This window comes from Myotis daubentonii, chromosome 12 (genome assembly GCF_963259705.1).
Source record: "Myotis daubentonii chromosome 12, mMyoDau2.1, whole genome shotgun sequence".
Lineage (NCBI taxonomy): Eukaryota > Metazoa > Chordata > Mammalia > Chiroptera > Vespertilionidae > Myotis > Myotis daubentonii.
The window spans coordinates 17,225,584-17,246,639 of record NC_081851.1 but is presented as its reverse complement, the minus strand read 5'-3'; the positions used below and the strand labels follow the sequence as shown (position 1 = coordinate 17,246,639).

The 21,056-nt window shown below is 39.5% G+C and overlaps 1 protein-coding gene and 1 pseudogene across 2 annotated transcripts in view; both read right to left on the bottom strand.

The window, feature by feature from the left end:
* EIF5B (eukaryotic translation initiation factor 5B) overlaps positions 1 to 20,560 on the bottom strand; it is a 58,763-nt gene extending 38,203 nt beyond the window's left edge. Inside the window, exons 1-7 of one of the 2 annotated variants that reach the window (XM_059658983.1) lie at positions 20,242 to 20,560; positions 11,198 to 11,323; positions 11,014 to 11,098; positions 9,646 to 10,330; positions 8,103 to 8,320; positions 7,335 to 7,485; positions 2,625 to 2,723 (exon numbers count right to left, since the gene is read on the bottom strand). In XM_059658983.1, the coding sequence (XP_059514966.1) occupies positions 2,625 to 2,723; positions 7,335 to 7,485; positions 8,103 to 8,320; positions 9,646 to 10,330; positions 11,014 to 11,098; positions 11,198 to 11,323; positions 20,242 to 20,276 (1,399 nt within the window). In that variant the 5' untranslated portion in view covers positions 20,277 to 20,560. The remainder of the gene's footprint in view (positions 1 to 2,624; positions 2,724 to 7,334; positions 7,486 to 8,102; positions 8,321 to 9,645; positions 10,331 to 11,013; positions 11,099 to 11,197; positions 11,324 to 20,241) is intronic. The other variant, XM_059658982.1, reaches the window with a different exon arrangement.
* Positions 4,748 to 7,194, bottom strand: LOC132213860 (lysine-rich coiled-coil protein 1-like; annotated as a pseudogene).
* Positions 20,561 to 21,056: the final 496 nt, after the last annotated feature.

The following is a 21,056-nucleotide window of genomic DNA, read 5'->3' as shown; positions in this document are numbered from 1 at the left end:
CCCAGAGCCAGTGCACTCAGTGGTCAGATTAAGACCAAACCAGATTACAACCCTACCACATCCATGAGCGACACATTCAAGGGATGCATTTGGTGAGCACCAAAGCCACAATGAAACAAGTCCTGCTCCATAGGGGGTGTCTCCTGCACACTAGCTCTTCAGCTGTAGTCACAGCTGGTCCTCACAGCTGATTAGCCTAGAGGTCAATCCCTTCCAGTGATGCCAACAGCAAGCAAGGCTTAACTACAACAGAACAGTGCAAAGAGCCCACACAGGGATGCACCTAGAGTGCTGAGCTCAGGTGACTGGGGAGGCTGAGCCACTGGGCAATATAGGACACCTACTACACAAGGAGACTCTACCAATTTCAGGAGACAAAGCAGCTCTACCTAATACGTAGAAACAAATGCAGGGAAGAAGCCAAAATGTGGAGACAAAGAAACACGTTGCAAACAAAAGAAGAGAATATCTACAGAAAAAGAACTAAATGAAATGGAAGCAAGCTAACTACCAGATATAGAATTCAAAACAATAGTTATAAGGATGCTCAAGGAACCTAGTGAGAACTTCAAGGAACTTAGTGAGAGCATTGGCAACATAAAAAAGGACCATTCAGAAATGAAGAATACACTAGCTGAAATGAAGAATAATTTACAGGGAGTCAACAATAGAGTAGAGGACGTTGAGAATCAAGTCAGCAATTTGGAATATGAGGAAGCAAAAAAAAAAAAAAAAAAACAAAAAAAAAAACGCAATCAGAAGAGCAGAAAGAAAAAATAATCCAATATGAAAATAGTGTAAAGAGCCTCTGGGACAACTTCAAGCATACCAACATTCACATCATGGGGGTACCCGAAGGAGAAGAGAGGGAGCAAAAAATTGAAAACCTATTAAAAAAAAAAATGACAAAACTTCCCTAGCCCTAACTGGTTTGGCTCAGTGGATAGAGTGTTAGCCTGTGGACTCAAGGGTCCCAGGTTCGATTCTGGTCAAGGACATGTACCTTAATTGCGGGCACATCCCCAGTGGGGAATGTGCAGGAGGCAGCTGATCGATGTTTCTCTCTCATCAATGTTTCTAACTCTCTATGCCTCTCCCTTCCTCTCTGTAAAAAATCAATAAAATTTATTTAAAAACAAAACAAAACAAAAACAAAAACTTCCCTTATCTGGTGAAATAGACACACAAATCCAGGAAGCACAAAGAATTCCAAATAAGATGAACCCAGAGAGACCCACACCAAGGCACATCATAATTAAAATGCCAAAGCTTAAAGACCAAGAGAGAATCTTAAAAGAAGCAAGAGATCCATAGCCGGTTTGGCTCAGTGGATGGAGCGTCATCAGCCTGTGGACTGAGGGGTCCCGGGTTCGATTCCGGTCAGGGGCATGTACCTGGGTTGCAGGCGCATCCCCAGTGGGAGATGTGCAGGAGGCCGCTGATCGATGTTTCTATCTCTCTATCTCTCTCCCTTCCTCTCTGTGAAGGGTCAATAAAATATATTAAAAAAAAAAAAGAAGAAGAAGCAAGAGAAAAGCAGTTAGTTACCTATGAGGGAGCACCCACAGGACTGTCAGCTGATTTTTAAAAAAATATATATTCTATTGATTTTTTACAGAGAGGAAGGGAGAGGGATAAAGAGTTAGAAACACCGATGAGAGAGAAACATAGATCAGCTGCCTCCTGCACACTCCCCACTGTGGGGGTTGTGTCCACAACCAAGGTACATGCCCTTGACCGGAATCGAACCTGGGACCCTTCAGTCTGCAGGCCGATGCTCTATCCACAGAGCCAAACCAGTTAGGGCTGTCAGCTGATTTCTCAAGAAACTTTGCAGTCCAGAAGGGAGTAGCAAGAAATAGTCAAAGTGACAATAGCAAGGATCTACAAACAAGATTACTCTACCTAGCAAAGCTATCATTTACAATTGAAGGTCGGATAAAGAGCTTCACAGACAAGAAAAAAACTAAAGGAGTTCATCATCACCAAACCAGCATTATATGAAATGTTAAAGGGTCTTCTTAAAGAAGAAAAAGGAAAAAAAAGATAAAAAATATGAATAAAATGGCAATAAATACATATCTATCAACAATTTAATGTAAAAATCAAAATAAACAATCAAGAAATCTAATGAACAAAATATACTGATGAATAAAATAGAATCAGAGGCATAGAAACATGGACAGACTAAGAATCTCAGAGGGAAGGGGGGGGGGGAGGAAAGAGATTAACCAAAGAACTTACATGCATGTATGCATTACCTATGGACATAGACAATAGGGTGGTGAAGGCCTGGGATGGGGCAGGAACCAGTGGAGAGGGACAAAGGGGAGAAAGAAGGTGGGGACATCTGTAATACTCTCTCAACAATAAAGATTAAAAAATAAAATTAAATTAAAAAATAGTTACTTATAGGGTAGGATCCAGATTTTTAAAACACAAGTACTTTTTCATCACCCTATTATTTCAACCAGTTGAGAATAAGAAAAATCAGAAATGTGTGAAAAAAATCAGTTTTAATATGCCATTCTGGCTTGTTGATTTCTTTTTTAAAGCCATTCTGTTTTAAAGTGTGGGAAAAAGCAAAAAAAATGTTTCTAAATCAGATTATTTTGTATACAAACCTTCTTTATTTTCTAGCTGCTGTGTAGTTTTTTTCTTCTTTTTATCTTCATAAATTGGCCTTTTCTTTGGCAAAGAGTCTTTTGATGGCACTTCAACACCTGAGGGATAATGGAAAATTTCAGGTTTATACTAACCTGTATGTCACCTTAAGAGATAGTACTTAAACACATAACATTCTATTCACCTCAAAGATACATACCTTAAAATATAAAAAATAACATTCATGGAAAAACCTTTTTTATATAAGGCATTCTAAATTTTACCCATACAATAAAATTCCATTATGTTGGTGTACGGTTCTAAGACTTTTGACAAATGCCTAAAATTATGCAACCACCATCACAATGATGATGCAAAAAAATTCCATCACTCTGTGGATATTATGTAGTCAAACTCTGCTCACATCCTTAGCCCCCGGCAGCACTGACCTGTTCTACATCCTCAAAGATTTGCATTTTCCAAATGTCACAAAAATGAACCTTACAGTCTGGCTGCTGTCATCTTAAGGGATGAGTCATCCTCTTTGTTGTATGTACCAGTATTTCATTTCTTTTTACTGCTGAGTAGCATTCCATTGTATTGATGGAACACAGTTCCTTTCTTTATTCAGTAGACAATTGAAGGACATTTGAGTTATTTCTAGTTTTTGACATTTATAAATAAAGCTGATATGAGTATTTGTATGTAGAGGTTTTTCTGTGAACATTTCTCTGGGGTAAAGATTTTGGAGTGGAAATTATGGCACATTAGGTAAATATGTATTTAATTTTCTAAGCAACTGACCACTGTTTTCCAAAGTGTCTTAACAAGTTTGCATTCCCAGCAGTAATGTATGAGAGTATCAACTGTTCAATATCCTCACCAGCGTTTGGTTAAAACAGATGTTTTGATTCTTTTTAATTTATGTATTCTAATAAATGTGTAATGATATCTCATTGTAGTCTTAATTTGAGACCATGTTCACATAGCTTTTATTATAGTTAATATTGTTATATTTTTCATTTTAGTTCTTGTTAATCTCTTACTGTGTCTAATTTATAAATTAAACTTTATCAGAGGTATGTATATGTAGGAGAAAACATAAGTATGCTTTGTTACTCCATGGTTTTAGGCATCCACTGAGGATCTTGGAATGTATCCTCCACATTTGAAGGGAGACTACAGAACATACAGGACTATCCAGGTTATGTACTTCTTTATGAGTTTTGATAGTTTATATCTAGTAAGGAATGGCCCTATTTTATCTGAGCTTTTGAATTTATGAGTCTAGAATTGCTCGTTCTATTCCCTCATCATCATTTTAATACTTATAGGATCTGTAATGATGATGCCTCTCCCGACCCTTTCACTCCTGATATCAATAATTTGTCTTAGCTTTTTCTTACTCAGTCTAGAACAGCCGTGGGCAAACTACGGCCCGCGGGCCGGATCAGGCCCGTTTGAAATGAATAAAACTAAAAAAAAAAAAAAAAAGACCGTACCCTTTTATATAATGATGTTTACTTTGAATTTATATTAGTTCACACAAACACTCCATCCATGCTTTTGTTCCGGCCCTCCGGTCCAGTTTAAAAACCCATTGTAGCCCTCGAGTCAAAAAGTTTGCCCACCCTGGTCTAGAAGTTTATCAATTTTATTCATTTTTTTTTTTTCAAGAACTGGTTTTTGGCTTCATTCTTTTTTTTTTTTAGAAACTAGAACTTCATTATAAGTACTTATTATAAATGGATTTTGTATACTCTTTGAAACTTTTAAAGCCATATGTAACCTAAGATTATTTTAATGTTTTTCATTATTCAATCTATAAAGTACAAAGAACTTATATATTTATATATATCTCAGAGGAAAAAAATGTAAATTGAAAAAACTAATAAATATAAAAATACCCCACCCCAAACTAAAACACACCCAATTAAGAAATAGATTCTACAAAGCCTATTAATCCTCCAATTAAAAATAAATGACTTCCCAAGGGAAAAATATTTCCATAATCATAGTTTGATGAATAAAAGCAAAGCTTCTCTCATTAAGGAAAATTACATTAGATGTAAGAAAAATGTAATGATGTTTCTAGAAAATCCATGTTGGATTTATCAAGCATACTAAATAAGGATTTGAAGGAGAGAAAGGGAGAGAGAGAATGAGAGAAACATCAATTTGTTGTTTCACTTATTTGTGCATTCATTGGTTGCTTCTTGTATGTGCCCTGATCAGGGATTGAACCTGAGAGCTTGGCTTATTGGGACCACACTCCAACCAACTGAGCTATCCGGCCAAGGCCTAAATACTTTTTATTCACTTGGCCTTTGTTAGAAGTGACAGTACCTATTTCCATGAGAAAAGTGCTATGAACATGAACATCATAAAACCAAGCTCCCCAATTATTTTTCAGTTTAACCTCAGGAGAATCAACTCAAGAGCTTCAAAGTCCAAGGACAGACTTGTCCCAAAGCATTTCCTCTTCTGTCCTTTTCTGTGCCTTGTTCCTTTTTCTCTTTTCTACACTTACAATCCTTTCTAAAGGCTACATCTTGTCTTTTTCTCTCCCTTTGATTCTTAAGCTTTTCTGTGCTGATCCTGACTGTTTCTACCTCTGTGTTGCTTTTCTGGAAGCTCTTGTGTTTGTCTAAATCTGTTTCCTCACAACGTATTTTCCTCTTATGTTTGGGCTGCTGCTCCTCCGATTTTTCTCTGCCTCCTTCTGGGTGCCATTTTCTCTTCTCCTGTATCTGTTCATGGCCGGCTTTATGGGCACTGGTACTGGTTTCTGAGAGGTGCCTGTAAACTCTATATTCTACACTGTATGAGCTATAATTATATTCTTGATGACTAAGGTTCAGGGGTGCTGGTTTTCCTGAGAAATAGTCCCTGGTGAATTGACAGTATCTCATGCTGTCATGAGCTGGTAGTATGAGGTAACTGGTTTTCCACTGTTTGTAAAACACTGCATGACCTTGGGTGGGTCTGGATGGTTTCAGTTGGGAGTCTTTGATCAAATATTCTGTACCTGGGTCTGAAATCAACCTCTTCTTTGTCCCTACAGGTTTCCAAGTAGTCCTCTCTCATCTGTCTGAAACAAGTCTTTGGTTCTAAGCCTCTGGCTTTCTGCACTTTGATATAACCTTCAAGTTCATCTTGAAAGGAGTCAGATGTCTTCTCTGAATGCTTCTTTAGGTTGACAACAAGGGATTTTCCTTATCAGACTGAGAACTTGGTGGAGAAATCTGATCATATTCACCCATTAATTGCCTTCAGTTTTCTAGCATAAACTTTCCCCAAAGAGTGAGACAACAACTGGGGAGCTTCTTGTGAGGCAGGGGCGGGCGTCTATGACTACTGTCCCCCTCTCTGCCAACGCCACTGGTCTGGAGATAAGCCGAGGTGGAGGTGGCGGAGAGGCAGGGACAACCACTGCTGCCACCACTGCCTCCGCTACGGAGCAGGCGGGGTAGAATGAGGAGGCCTAATTGATTCTTTCTATTTTTTTTCTATTACATTACTTTGCTCTTCTTATTTTTGGTTGGTAGGATGGGAAACGTAAGACTATTGATGTGCAATCTTTCTTCTTTTACGAAAAGAAGCATTTTAATGCTATAAATTTCCCTCTACGCACATTTTCAAAATTTTGTTGTGCTTTATCTTTTTTTTAAGTTACTTTCTAATTCTCATGGACTTCTTGAACTCATGGATTAATAAGAAGTAGGTTGTTTAATTTTCAAATATTTCTGGATTTTTCTCAATATATTTCTATTATTCTTTTCTAGTGTAATTGTTGTGTGCGTGCGTGTGTTTGGTTAATCCTTACCTGAGATATTTTTTCTACTGATTTTTAGAGGGGGAAGGGAGGAAGCCAGAAAGTGGGGGGAGGGCGGAGAGAGACATCACTATGAGAGACACACATCGATTGGCTGACACCTGCACTCACCCCAACCAGGGCATGAATCAAACCTGCAACCCAGATTATGTTCCCTTGGATCAGGATTCAAACCCATGAACCTTCAGTATGTGGACCAATGCTCTAACCACTGTGTTCACCAGCCAGACAGTTCAATTATGTTTTATTTTTTATTCTGTTTGCTTTAATTCTTTCAAATGTCTTAAAGCTTGTTTTATGGCTCTGGATCCTGATTTTTTTTTTTTTCTTAATCAACTATAAAAGGCATTTGGAGACAAATGGGGAAAAATTTTAAATGGACAGAAAATCAGATGCTATCAAGGAATTAACTTTGTTAGAAGATGTACTCTATTCATGTTAAAAAGTAAAATGTCCTTACTTGTTAGAGATACATACTAAAGTAAAATATAAGTAAAATAATATGGTATCTGAAATTTACTTTAAAATACTACAAGGGGAAAAAGTGGGTGGAGGAAAAAACAAAAATGATATATATTGATAATTGTTTAAACTGAGTGATGGGTAAAATGGGGACTCATTTAACTACATTCTCTATTTTCATTTATTTTGGGGAACAAAAAAATGTTTTTATACATACACTACCATTTACACATAAAATTTTAGCATAGTATGTAAGTCATCTCCCTACATAAGGAAATTATATCACCTAACATTATTAGACTTTTTCACAGCATTTTCATAGGAATTGTTCTAGTACAATTCAATTTTCATTTTGACCATTATAAAGATACAACTACTTGAGAGAAGCATCTTCTAATCTAGACTCTTCCCATTAATTAAAAATACTACTTACCCTGAGCTTGTAGAAGTTTAAGGGTAGCTTCAGCTCTGGCTCTGGCTTCTCTCTGAGATTTTGTTAAAAGTTTCCCTTCTTTTTTCAAGCGTTCTTTTCTTTCTTTTTCTTTTTGCTTTTTCCTTTCTCTTTTTTCTTGTTCTAATCTTTCCTATAAAAGAATATATATCAGACAAAACTTGTACTAGCTTAATCAATTATAAAATTTAAATGTAAAAAACCCAAGCTTCAAACAAAGCTTTTGCGATACATGCAAAGTATTATGTTAGGAGATTCCAAATGAAAGTATTTTAAATGTTATACATCATTTTTTTTTGTTAATCCTCAACCAAGAATATTTTTTCCACTGATTTTTAGAGAAAGTGGAAGGGATGGGGACAGACAGAGAGAAACAGCGATGTGAGAGAGAAACATAGATTGGTGGCCTCCTGCATGTTCCCAACCAAGGCCAGGGAACGAGCCTGCCAGCATGCGTCCTTGACCAGGAATCGAGCCAGTGATCCTTCAGTGTTTGGGCCGACACTCTACCACTGAGCCACACCAGCCAGGGCGCACATAATGATTATTCATGAGAATATACTATGTCTTGGCAATGATACATAAGCAACACCTGTTTGTACCTCAGGAAATAAAGGTAGAATTTTCTGTACCTCTTGATCTTATTATTTAAATCCAGACAGACAACAGATTAGAGGTTAGAGATATTTCATAGAGAAGAGATCTTAAGTTAAACACAATGTCAATGTCAGCAACTTTATGAAAACGTACCTCTTCTTTCCGCTTGGCTTCCAACTCCTCAAGCCGTTTGATGCGTTCTTCCTCTTCTCGCTTCTGTCTCTCTTCTTCTTCTTTCAGCTTAGCCAGAGCTTCCTGCATAGCTTTAACTGTGGCTTTGCTAGGTCCTTTTTTCTTCTCCTTCTCTTTGTCTTCCTTTTCTACTTTCTTTTTCTTCTTATCTTTTTTCTTTTTGTCTGCTTCATTATCATCTATCAAAAAAGAATAGATAAACTGTTGTTTTTTTAAAGTTTCCTAAGGCAATGATGAGCAAACCCCAGAATTCTAGGACCATAATGGGCTGAAGCTGATGCTAGCAGCAGGCTAAAGCCTATAGGCATCAAGGCATCCAGAAGAGCACAGGAGAACCTGAGCACCTAGATCAGCTTAGAATCCCCAAGTTAGCTTCCTTAGAAGCCTGCAACGCTGGTGTTGCTCTAAGTTGTCCTGCAAGATGCCAGAAGACAGCAGGATCTTGTCAGCAGGGACAAGATATAATGTATCTAATGTAGCTCTTAATCCCCAGTGTCTGAATTCCTGCCTTAATTCTTAGCTAGTGTTACTTCTATAAAATGGGAATAATATGAATGATGCCAATCTTAAGATATTAGAAGGGTAAAACACAAAAATATAGGTAATTATATTCTAAGAACTCTATAGTATAATGCTTAGAAAGCTAAAGATTATAAAGCTACTTTCATGGTATTTCTCTTCAAATATGTCCAGATAATATTTCAAGTGGTTAAAAAAGTTATGTCAATTTTCCCCTTAAAAGTTTTACTACTCTAAAGAAAAGCTATGTGAATCATTTGATCTGTTTTTATTCTGATTACGAATGGGAAATTTAACTATAAAGCTATTTTTTGTAATTAGTTATGGTACTAAAAAGTGTCTATTGCTTAAAAGATGTTAACTAATTTCAGCATGTTTCACTTTTCTATTTCACAGGCTGAATTGGGTTTTTAAAAACAGCTAAGAGCCCTGGCCTGGGTAGCTCAGTTGGTTGAGCATCGTCCCATGCACCAAAAGGTGACCAGTTCAATTCCCGGTTTGGGTTGTGGGCTCTATCCTCAGTAAGGGGCATGCAGGAGGTAGCCAATCAATGTTTCTCCCTCTCTCAGTTTAATGTTTCCTCTCTCTTTCCCTCTCTTAAAGTTAATAAAAACTTTGATAAAGAAATATAAAAACAGGAAAGAATTCAGTTATCACCTGACACCAAGTTATCGTCAGAGAAGAATAAATTTTCATTAGGCAACTTCTACTCTTTATCAACAAAAAATTGGTTATCACAGTGAAATTCTATAAAAATCCTAGTCTGTGTACAAACCACTTGAAAGACATTTTGTATTACATATAAATCTTTAACAATAAACATCAATTCAAAAAGTACACAGATGTAGTTTTTTAAAGATTTTCTTACAATTAAGCATCTTTATAACCAAGGACAAATAAGAAAATGACTTTGGGGCATAATAATCAAACCTTAGATTAAATATGAACTCAAGCCTTTTGCCCTTTCTGCAATAATTTTACCAACCTTCAGCGGCTATGGGCACCTCTCCCTTCTCATCAGAGGCAGGGGCTGTTCCAGTATCAAGAGTCACCTTGGATTTTACACTTTCCTCTTCAGATTTCTTTTGAGGTTCTTTTTGTTTACTCTGATCCTTTTTTCCAGTTTCTAACTCTTCTTTTTCTTTCAGCTTCCGCAGTTTTGCCTTTTCTTCATCTCGCTTTTTTCTCTCGCGCTCTTTCTTTTCTGCCTTCTTTTGGGCCACTGTCTTAATTTTGAAGGAGTCTTCATCTTCATTCCCACTCTCTACAGTAGGACCTGGCTTATTTTTTTGATTTTTTTTCTGTCCTTTTCTAGACTGCAAAAATTCATCTGAATCATCACCACTTTCCCCTGAAGAATTTACTCTGGAACGCTCTTTAATTCTCTTACTGTTATCCTCATCCTCTTCTGACCCATCCCACTTCTTATTTGATTTTTGAGTTTTCCCTTTAGCTTTTTTAGAAAGTTTTTTTAAATCATCATCATCATCATCATCATCATCACTCCCAGAGTACATTTCCACTTTTGGTTTTGCTGTCTTTTTTGATTTTGAATCCTTATCTTCCAATTCATCACTATCATTCTCATCAAAATTTTGTTTTTTGCCTTTCTGTCCTTTCTTTTTTTTATCTTGTTTTGAGAAGGATTCTTCTTCATTATTTTCTGTTGGCTAGAAAATTTCCATTGTTAGAAATATTAACAGAGTTATATTTTGTTTTATTTATTTTTTTAAATTAAATCTTTATTGTTCATATATTTTGTTTTAAAATAAATAATTGAAACTCCTCAGTCACATACTTCATTAAAAACACATCAAAAAATTCTCAAAATATTTTCAAAAGTCTTTTTTTATAAGGATATAAACCTCAACTAAGTAACAAAAACTAGCCTAGGCGTCAGGCACATCTCACACTCACAGTGAATGTCAGAATCCAGGTGCTCTAAAGCCAGTACTAATCACAATCCACATTTACTAGCTTCTTCAAATGGCACACAAAGTTTAAGGGGGGGTATTGAAATAAGATAAAATACCTATCACTTTCCCACTGTTCTGAGGCCTCTCCAAATTCAAATGATGAAAAAGAAACAATATTTAAGAAATTGAAGGTAGAGATAGGAAATGTTCTATCTCCAAATATATCAATTTTATAAACAGGCAACATATCCCAAAATACCTTTAGATTCCAAGTAAAGCATCTTTCTATCTGTAAAAGGTTTTAAAAGACATTATTTCTTTCCTAAAATTTGCTTTTCCCCTGTTGGCATCAGAATTTATAGAAAATGTTATCTGTTTGCAAAAGCAGCTCCCTAAAAACAGGCACTAGGAAGCAAGGCTGGCTAACAACCATTCACCTTTGTTGCCGCAGTTTCTCTGTCAGCTTTGATGCCTTGAGCCTCCCAAGACAATTCTTCCAGTTCTTTCAGGATATCATCTTCACTAGAAAAGATGAAAATATATTTAAGGCAAGGAATCAGCTTAATAAGTGAATCTTGTATCAAAGCTGGTAAAAAGGAAATATATTTGAAATATACTTACTCAAAGTCTTGCCTTTTTTTTTCTTTTTTCTTCTTCCCCTTGGACTTTTGAGGCTCCTGCTCCTTAGCAGCACCAGCTCCTTCTATTTCTGCAGCCAAGGCATCAAGATCAATGTCATCCTTGGCACTTAAATGAAAACAAAGAAGATCTAAATGTTACTCGAGAACAAAATAATCTAGCACATTCACCTACAGAGGAACGTTTTAGAAAAATGTTTTTATTGATTTTAGAGAAAGAAGGGAGAGAGAGAGAGATACATCGATGACAGAGAAAGATTTATCAGCTGCCTCCTGCCGGCAGCCACAGAGGGGGGCCCAGGCCACCTAGCTGGCAGCACTGAGGTGGGTGGGCGGGGCCTCCCTCTGCGGGGTGATCGAGTTTGGGGGCCCGTGATCACCCAACAGAGGGAGGCCCAGGTCACCAGCCAGCGATGCTGTAGCGGTGTGTGAGCAGGCCAGCAATCACCCTGCAGAGGGAGGCCTAGGTCAGCCAAGCTATCGCACCCCACGCCTGTCACCCGCAGAGGAGGCGACCAGTGGCGGGGCCAGGGGGGAAGGGGCAGCACCACACAGATGGCAAGCAGTGGCAGTGGCGGCAGGGCTAGGCCCTGATCGCCAGCCAGGCCTAGGGACCTTACCCAAGGAGTCCCAGATTACGAGAGCACACAGGCCAGGCTGAACCCACACCACTACCACCCGCCCCCCCACCCCCACCCCTGTGCATGAATTTTGAGCACTGGGCCTCTAGTAAATAAGACAAAAAATACATGGTTATTGTAATAAATGAAGAAATAGTGTTTAACCAAAATCCAACACCCTTTCTTGGTAAAAAGAGTCAACCAACTAGGAATAGAAAGCAAACTTTCCTCAACCTCAAAAAGGGTCTCTAGGGAAAGCACAGCTAACATTATACTTAATGGGGGAAAACAAAGTTTCCCCTAAGATCAGAAACAAGACAAAAATGTCCACTCTCCCCATTTCTATTCAACATTGTACTGCAAGATTTAGCCAGAACTTCAGGCAAAACAAAGAAAAAGCATTTAGAGTAGAAAAGGAGGAAACCATTTGAACCTGCCTAAGACCTGACCATAAAATCCTAAGGATAAAAAGATTATTACAGCTAATAAGTGAATTCATTAAGATTGCAGGATAGATCACTGTACAAAAATCAACTGTATTTAAACTATGCACTAGCAATGAACAATCTGAAAATGAAATTAAGAAAAGAATTCCATTTACAATAGCATAAAAAAGAAATGCTCAGGAATAATTTTTGAAAAGAGTTGCAAATCTACTCTGAAAACTACAAAATATTATTGAAAAACACCAAAGACCTAAATAAGTGGAAAGACATTCCATGTTTACAGATCAGAAGGCAAAATATTGGCAATACTCCCAAAATTGATCTATAGCAGCAATTTTCAAACAATGTGCTGCAAGAATTTTTGAAACATGCAGTATCTGACTATTTAGTCAGGGCACTGACCTCTTTTCCCTAAGATTGTCAAATGAAAAAATGATAACAGCCAACACAATAGCTGTCCATTGTAAATGAATCAAAATTACATCTTTTTTTTGTCAGATCAGCAAAAAACATATTTTTGGAGTGCTATAGAATTTTAGTAATTAGTTTATGTAGGCCATGAGATGAAAAAAAAGTTCAAAATCGCTGATCTACAGGTGAAATGCGATCCTAATCCAAATTCTACCTACTCCCACCTCCCCTTTTTTGCAGGAATTTAGAAGCTGATCCTAATATCTCTATGGAAATGCAAGAAACCCAGACTAGCCAACACAGTCTCAAAAAGAACAAGGTTAGAGAAATCACGCTTCCCAATTTCAAAACAATACAAAGCTATAGTAATCAAGACAGAGAAGTACTGCTTTAAGGATAGACATATAGATCAATGGGACAGAATTGAGAATCTATAAACAAACACCTACACACATGGTGAACTGATTTCAACAAAGAATTAAAGTCTTTTTAACAAATGGTGTCAGGACAACTGGATATCTACATGCAAAGAATAAAGTTGGACCCCCCATGTTACATGATATACAAAAGTTAACTTAAAATGGCTCATAGTTTAACACTATAAAACTACTAGAAGAAAACCTAATAAATCTTCACGACCTTGGATCTAGTGATGGTTTCTTAGATCTGACACCAAAAACATAAACAACCAAAGAAAACATAGATGAATCAGACTTCATCAAAACTAGAACCTTTTTGCTACAAAGGATATCACCAAGAAAGTGGAACAATAACCTCCAATGGGAGAAAAGAAAGGCAACTCACAGAATGATAGAAAATATTTGCAAATCATACCTGGATAAAGGGTTGGTATGTAGAATATATAAAGAATTCTTATTCCTAAATAATTTTAAAATGGGCAAAGGCTTTGAATAGACAGTTCTCCAAACAAGATATGCATATATCCAATAAGCACAACATTTAACCATGGAATGACAAACCAAAATCATAGTATGATACCACTTCACTCATGGGAATGGCTACTACACAGTAATCAAAAAGTCAGTTGATAAGTGTTAATGAGGATGTAGAGAAATTATAACTGTAATACATTGTTGGTTGAAATATAACATGGTATTTCTTAGATCTTTATTCCTTTTCCTTCCTCCCACACTTTCAAAATAGTTACAGCATGGTTTTGGTTCTACATTAAGTGTTTCATTATGTAAATGTAGTTACTGCTGGGGCAAATAGTACACTGTGATTATTTCAGTACTGTTTAATACAGGTTTCAAAATACCTTTTCCACTAAACGTTCTCGACAATACATATTTGTTACAAGGCATAAAATAGAAAGGAAGGTAAAAAAGCAGTCATTTGTGTGTCACTAATTAAAACATTTGAATGCTGCTGTATCTTTTTCTCCATGCTCTCCCCCTTTACTATTCACATAGTAGGACAAACTAATAATCTAATCACAACATAGTCCTCATCCTTTATACAGCTACTCCTAATAAGAGTACAATAAATTGGTGACACACAAGACAACCAACCATCCTGGAAAAGTCTTCCTATTTACCAGAAAAAAAGAAAGAAAAAGTATTACATTAACAGCAATGAAAACTGTAAGATACCTAGAAATAAGCAAAGAAAGAAATATTCTAAAGACTCAAGTGAAGAAAATTATAAAATATATATAAAGCCCTAATATGCAAATAGACCAAATGGTGGAACACCGAACTGGTCACTATGACATGTGATGACTACCAGGGGGCCTGTGCAGAACATGGTGGACGTCAGGCACAGCGGGATGGTAGAGCAGGTGAGCGGGGGCGCCAGACCAAAGTGGGGCGCCAGTCGCTTTCATTGGGGGGAGCCTCTGGCGGTTACTGAAAATTCTTTGCTCCCACGCACCATGGTCCCACCTGGCACTTGCACCCACTGCCAGCACCTGGTGCCAGCCCCGATCGCCCCTCAGGGCTTCTCCACCTCCCCCTGCTTCTGAGAGGCGATTGGGGCAGCAGCCGCCACTCACATCCAGTGATGGCACCGAACAATCAGGGCCAGCGCCAGCAGACAGGAGACCAAGAGCTGTGGTGGGAGGAGCCGGGCCAGGACATGGAGGATCAGCCAAGACCCACTCCTGTGCCCACTGCAGCCTCGTGGCCCACAGTTCCTTTCAAGGTGCACGAATTCGTGCACTGGGCCCCTGGTAATAAAATATTACTTCAACCACGTCCAGCATGGCCAGTGGTGAACCTGAGGAGGGGCAGTGAAGGATTAAAGAAAACAGACAAGAGAATACAGTTGGGGCCAGGTGGATCACTGCGTCTAGATGAGGAAACAGTGACACAACCTGTAAGCCCAAGCTTTATTTTATAGTCAGATCACACAAAGCAAAACAAGGGCAAGATGTTTACAATGTTCTGGCGAGTTTCAAATCTGCTTCTTTCCTGTTGTTGCCATTCTTTGAACTCTATCAAACTTTGATTAAGCAGCACTTGCTGCACCTCCTGCAGCCCACATCTCTTAGCTACCTAGGACTGCAGGGTTAGGCTATAAGGTCAAGCTTACAACCAATAGCCTTTTGGCTATAATTGTGCTGGGAGGGTTTTGCCCTCCAAGTTGGGACTTGTATGTGGCTTTGCCACAAGTCAGTCTGAGGCTTGATCCTGTCCGAACGCTGTAGCTGCTCTCCACAATTACTGACATACAATTACATTAACCAAATACAGAAGCATGTCATATTATTATTTGTTGATCACTGTATATGGCACTTTAATAGACACTCAATACATTTCTTGAATGGGATGATTCAATAACATAAAGGTGTCAAATGTACCAAATAATCAACTCCCAATTAAAATCAACCATCACAGCCCTAACCGGTTTGGCTCAGTGGATAGAGCGTCAGCCTGCGGACTGAAGGGTCCCAGGTTCGATTCCAGCCAAGGGCATGTACCTTGGTTGTGGGCATATCCTCAGTAGAGAGTGTGCAGGAGGCAGCTGAATTGATGTTTCTCTCTCATCAATGTTTCTAACTCTCTATTCCTCTCCCTTTCTCTCTGTAAAAAAATCAATAAAATATATTTTTTTAAAAATAAAAATAAAAGTAACTACATGAGCCGTGGCCAGGCTCCGTTGGTTGGTTGGAGCGTAGTCCTATACACCAAAAAGTTTCAGGTTCAATTCCCCAACCAGGGCACATACCTAGATTGCAGGTTCAATCACTGGTCAGGACATGTACAGCAGGCAACCAATCGATTTTCCTCTTTCACATCGATGTTTCTCCCTCTCCCCTCCCCCTTTGCTCTTTCTCTAAAAATCAATAAAAACATATCATAAGGTGAGGACTAAAAATAAAAGGGGTGGCATCAGCTCCAGATCTCAATAGAGATCACAGAATAAGACAACAAGAAAAGTTCATCTGCCTTCTTATTCATTTATGGAAAACTAGAAATTCTTTCCCTCCTGCAACACACCAATTTCCTAAAATATCAGTGTCGGAACAAGCTAAGAGAACTCTCTGATTAAGCATCTTTTTTTCTGATCTAAAGTATGCAGATAGATACCCCAGAATTCTACTGACTCATGAAACTCTAGTTCCTGAATGACATCTCCACCTCCACAATATATGACTGTGTGATAGGTAAAACAGTATCTTCCTTCCCTCTATATTCTTTGGGGAGGTGTGTGTGTGTGTTGGGGGGGAGGGGGGGAAAGATATGTGGTATTAATCCCACTAGTTATAATGAGATACCACATTCCTTATAACTTGAAAAATGTAACTGCCAGATTTGGGGGATCCAACAAAAGGAGGGATACCAGAATGAAGAATTGAATGTTAATTGTGAAAAAGCAGATAATCCAGGTCCTTTTCTCTGCACACATTAGTAAGAAACATTCATCATATTGTGTAAATGAAAACAGTAGGACATGTCTTGAGAATGCAAGTTTCCATAAGATAAGGTCCCATTATGTAAACTGATGACGGGGAAGGTTATAGGAAGAAATGAAAATATTAGCCTTATATTCTGTATAAACTGTAGATGTTAAATACTATCCCTTGTCTCATCAAGAGTTTTCCCAAATGAAAAAAAGTCAGGATCACTTGCTGAATACCCTATATCAAAGCCTCATTCTCAGAATTACGCAAGCTGGAACAAAATTCTAGAACTTAGTCTTTAAAAAAAGTTTAGTCATTGGTATAACAAATTAGATACTCAAATGAAATAAAATCTAATTTTAAATGAACACTGAGTGGCTAAAAAGTTAAAACAGGGATTAAATATAACACTATAAGAATTGAAACAGTCAAGTAATTTATGCTGTTTCCAAGAACTGAAAAGTAGCTCAGTGCCTTATCTTGATAACTAATAAACAGCTGCTCATTTCTCACCCAATTCTACTTGGCCAGAAACATGCTCTACTTAGGAGAGCTTGGTTAGGGAAGAGGTGGGATGAATGTAAAATCTTTAAAAGTGGAGATCTTTATACAAGAAAGTAAAACCAGGTAATATGTAAATATACTAACCATCAACTAAGCAAATCAATCTTTTTGCTGGAGGATCTTGACTTTAATTTGAAAAAAAAGAAAGAAAGAAAGGAAAACGCAATAGCATATGCGATGCAAAATAAAACTAGGTATGCCTGTACTATTTAAATATACAAAAGGTCAAAGTAAACTAACCAAGTAGTGAAACTTCCCTCTCCCACTCCAAAATATCTAATGTGGAACACCAAAGTAAAAAGGCATGGCAATTCTGGTCAAGGGGGACCCTCTGCAAAACCCTAGGAATTTTTACCTACAATTTGAACAGCATCAAGAAAAGGAATCCATGAAGGAAAAATAAGATGAGAAAACCTTTTCAATTACATTGCCACCACTTTCCTTTCAAGGTGAGCCAAAAAATAAAGACTACAGATTAGTCTGAGCTGGGATAAAAACAAAACAAAACAAAAATACTTGCACTAACCAGTTTGGTTCAGTGGATAGAGCATCGGCCTGCGGACTGAAGGGTCCCAGGTTTGATTCTGGTCAAGAGCATGTACCTTGGTTGCAGGCACATCCCCAGTGGGGGGTGTGCAGGAGGCAGCTGATCGATGTTTCTCACTCACTGATGTTTCTAACTCTCTATTCCTCTCACTTCCTCTCTGTAAAAAATCAATAAAAAATATTTTAAAAAAAAATACTCCCCAAACAACAGGAGCATTCCTTCTACACTTCCAAACCAATCTTTTAACAACAGGCTCCAGTGTTTGCAATTGAAACTTTACATCATCCGTGAAAATCTTTATGAATCAATGAGACACAATTTCCTCCAAAAATACAGACAATAAAATTCTCCCCTCTGAATATTTTTTCTATTGTGAGTCTGGAAGATAAAAACTGTAAGTAAAATAACAACATATACATGTACTTTTAAACCTAAATAACAGACTTCCGTAATCGTGAACCAAACCAATTGTTCAAAAAAATCTTTTTAATTAAGAGAATCAGTGAAATTAGAAAGTTGGCTGCACACTTGACAATATTTAAGAAATATTCGTTAGGCTTGACGGTGGCATTGCAGTTGTGTTTTGTTCTGTTTCTACAGGTTTCTCCCCTCAAGTATTATCTTTTAAATACACCTGAAGAATTTACTCATGAACGGATTCTGAGGTTTGCTCTAAAATATCCAACAAGGGCCCTAGCCGGGTTTGGCTCAAAGAATAGATCGTGGATCTGTGGACTGAAAGGTCCCAGGTTCGATTGGGGTCAAGGGCACATGCCGGTCTGGATCCCCTGTGGGGGGCGTGCAGGAGGCAGCCATCGAGGATTCTCTTATCACTGATGTTTCTCACTCTCCCTCTCCCTTCCTCCCTCAAATCAAAATATATTTTAATTATTTATATTTACATATACACACACATATATGTATATATGTGTGTATGTGTGTATATATGTATATATATGTGTGTATATATATGTATATGTGTGTGTGTGTGTATATATATATAGATAGGTATAGATATATATATATATATATATATATATATATATATATATATATATATCCAAAAAGGCAGGCCTGGCAGTCTGGCTCAGTGGTTGAGAGTTCACCAATGAACCAGGTCGCAATTTGCTTCCAGGTCAGGGCACATGACCTGGTTGCGGGATCGATCCCCAGCATGGGGTGTGCAAGAGGCAGCCAACCGATGATTTTCTCGATGTTTCTACCTCTCTCTCCCTTCCTCTCTGAAATAAGAATATATTTTAAAAAATAAAATATCCAACAGGTGGATGAAACAGGATTGACGATGTGATAACAATGGGTGAAGCTGGGTAATTGGTACTCGAAGCTTTTTATACTTACCTATTTTGTGTTCACAGTTCAAAGAAAAAAGTATCCCACGCATCAAAACATCCTGTCAAAGGCAGGGAAATTTTGTCCCACTAAATCACCCAGAATTCTGCTCTTTTTTTTTTGGTACTTATCCTGTTTGATTAATAATTAAGTCCTATTTTTCAAACCAATTAACTTCCTCCAGTGGACCTGTAAGTGAAAAGCAAGCCTCACCCTGGTATCTTTTAATTCCACTCATCAACTAGCTGAGTACTAGGTGAGGAAACGATCTAGAATTCCTACTACTTATAATTAGTGATCTTATTTTAACTTCAACACCATACGTCCGTTTTGAGTCCGAATGATGAACTATCACGGGTTGTTTTTCTTTTAAGTTACCTTACTCCCCTCCCGCCTCCCCCCGTATTTGAACTGTTTGGTGAGTGGTATAGAAAGGCGGAAAGTAACAAATGCTGTTCCCTCCCAGGAAGCAAACTCTTCCGACGAGAAAAGACTCAACCGAACGTGACACAGAAAAGTGACCGAAATCTCGGGGTGCTCCCTCCCTCCCCCCAAAGCCTTTTAAGTGGTGAGAAAGGAGCGACCCTGGTTGGTCGGTTTCCTCTCCGCCTCCTTTCTTGGGGGAGGTGCTAGAGAGCAAAGAAACCATCGAAAGACTGGCCGGAAGAAGGAAAGCGAAAAGCATGGAGTCCGGACCACCAGCCCTGAAATAATCGAGAACTGTACCCACCAAATGAGATGAACTCAAGGGGGAGGTGAGTGCCAAGCGCCCCCAACGCACCTGAGGCTCCCAAGTGGGAACACCGGCTACGGGCACAGCTGCTTCGAGCTCCCTTCGCCCCCCAGTGCTCGCAGGTACAAAGGCGCACAGAACTCCTCCTGAGCCTCGCCTCGAGCGACGCCCCCAAAACGCCGACCACCCGGACCACGCCGGGAGCCCCGAAACCACTGCCCCGCTTCTCAGGCCAGAGGCCCCTCTTTTCCTGGCCGGGCGAGGGGCAGAAGTGGGACTGAGTCTGGCTCGGAGAGCCCGCCAGCCGCCGAGGCCCTCCGCGCCTGCCCGGAACCGGGGTCTCGGGCCCGCGGCGCCCACTCAGGGCCCGGGCCCTGTGCCCTGCGAGGCCGGCCTCGAGCCTCAACCCTGGTCCACCCCGAGCTGGCGGGACCCGCACGACCCCCTGAGCCGCGCCGGCCGCTGCCGAGCGGACCCAGACACTGACTTACCTGTCTTCGCTCTTGTTTTTCTGCTTCTTCCCCATCGCCTGACAGCGGCGCTCGCGGCCCCAAGCCCGCTCTTCGCTCTCTCACAGACCCACTGTCCCCCGGCCGACTTCGGGCTCCGCTCAGCTCCGTCCGCCCCGCGCTGCCGCCTCTCGCACCCGGCTCCGCACGGACCCGCGCACTGGGACAGGGCACATATGGTGAGGGCTCGCAGTGCGCAAGCGCATCTTCCCGCCGCCTCGGCGTGCGGACGCAGGGCGTGGCTCAACGAGAGCTGCCCTTCGGGTAGAGCGTCTCCACTGCGCCCGCCCGCCAGGCCGGAGCGGAGCGCCCCCTTCCCGCAAGCGTCCGCCGCGCATCGACGCCCGCGCGATTTCCAGGTTCTAGAACCCAAAGGCTGACAATGAGGCTGAAAATTCCCCAAGTCGGCCCCTCCCTGCGAGGGTCGCAGACTTGGAGAACTGGAGCCTGGTCAGAAGCCGAACTTAATTGAGCTGGGCTTCCGTTCCACCTTTCAACCTTGACACCTGTACACCTTTGTAGTCTCAGCTGTTGGAAAATCAGTAAAGAACCACAATGAAGCAAAGATAAGCGCTCTGGTTGTTCCCAAGGGAAATAAATCCAGGACAAAATTGAGCTTCTCAGTGACTCCATGAGTTAGGAAGTACGTACAATCACTATAAAAATAAAGGACACACCCATTAAGTTCCCCAAATAGGTCGTTTACTAAAACAAGTTCTAAAAATTTGTGTTAGGGAAGTCACGAGGGAATCTAGGAAGGTGGTGAAAATGTGCTATAACTGGATCTGGTCGGTGAC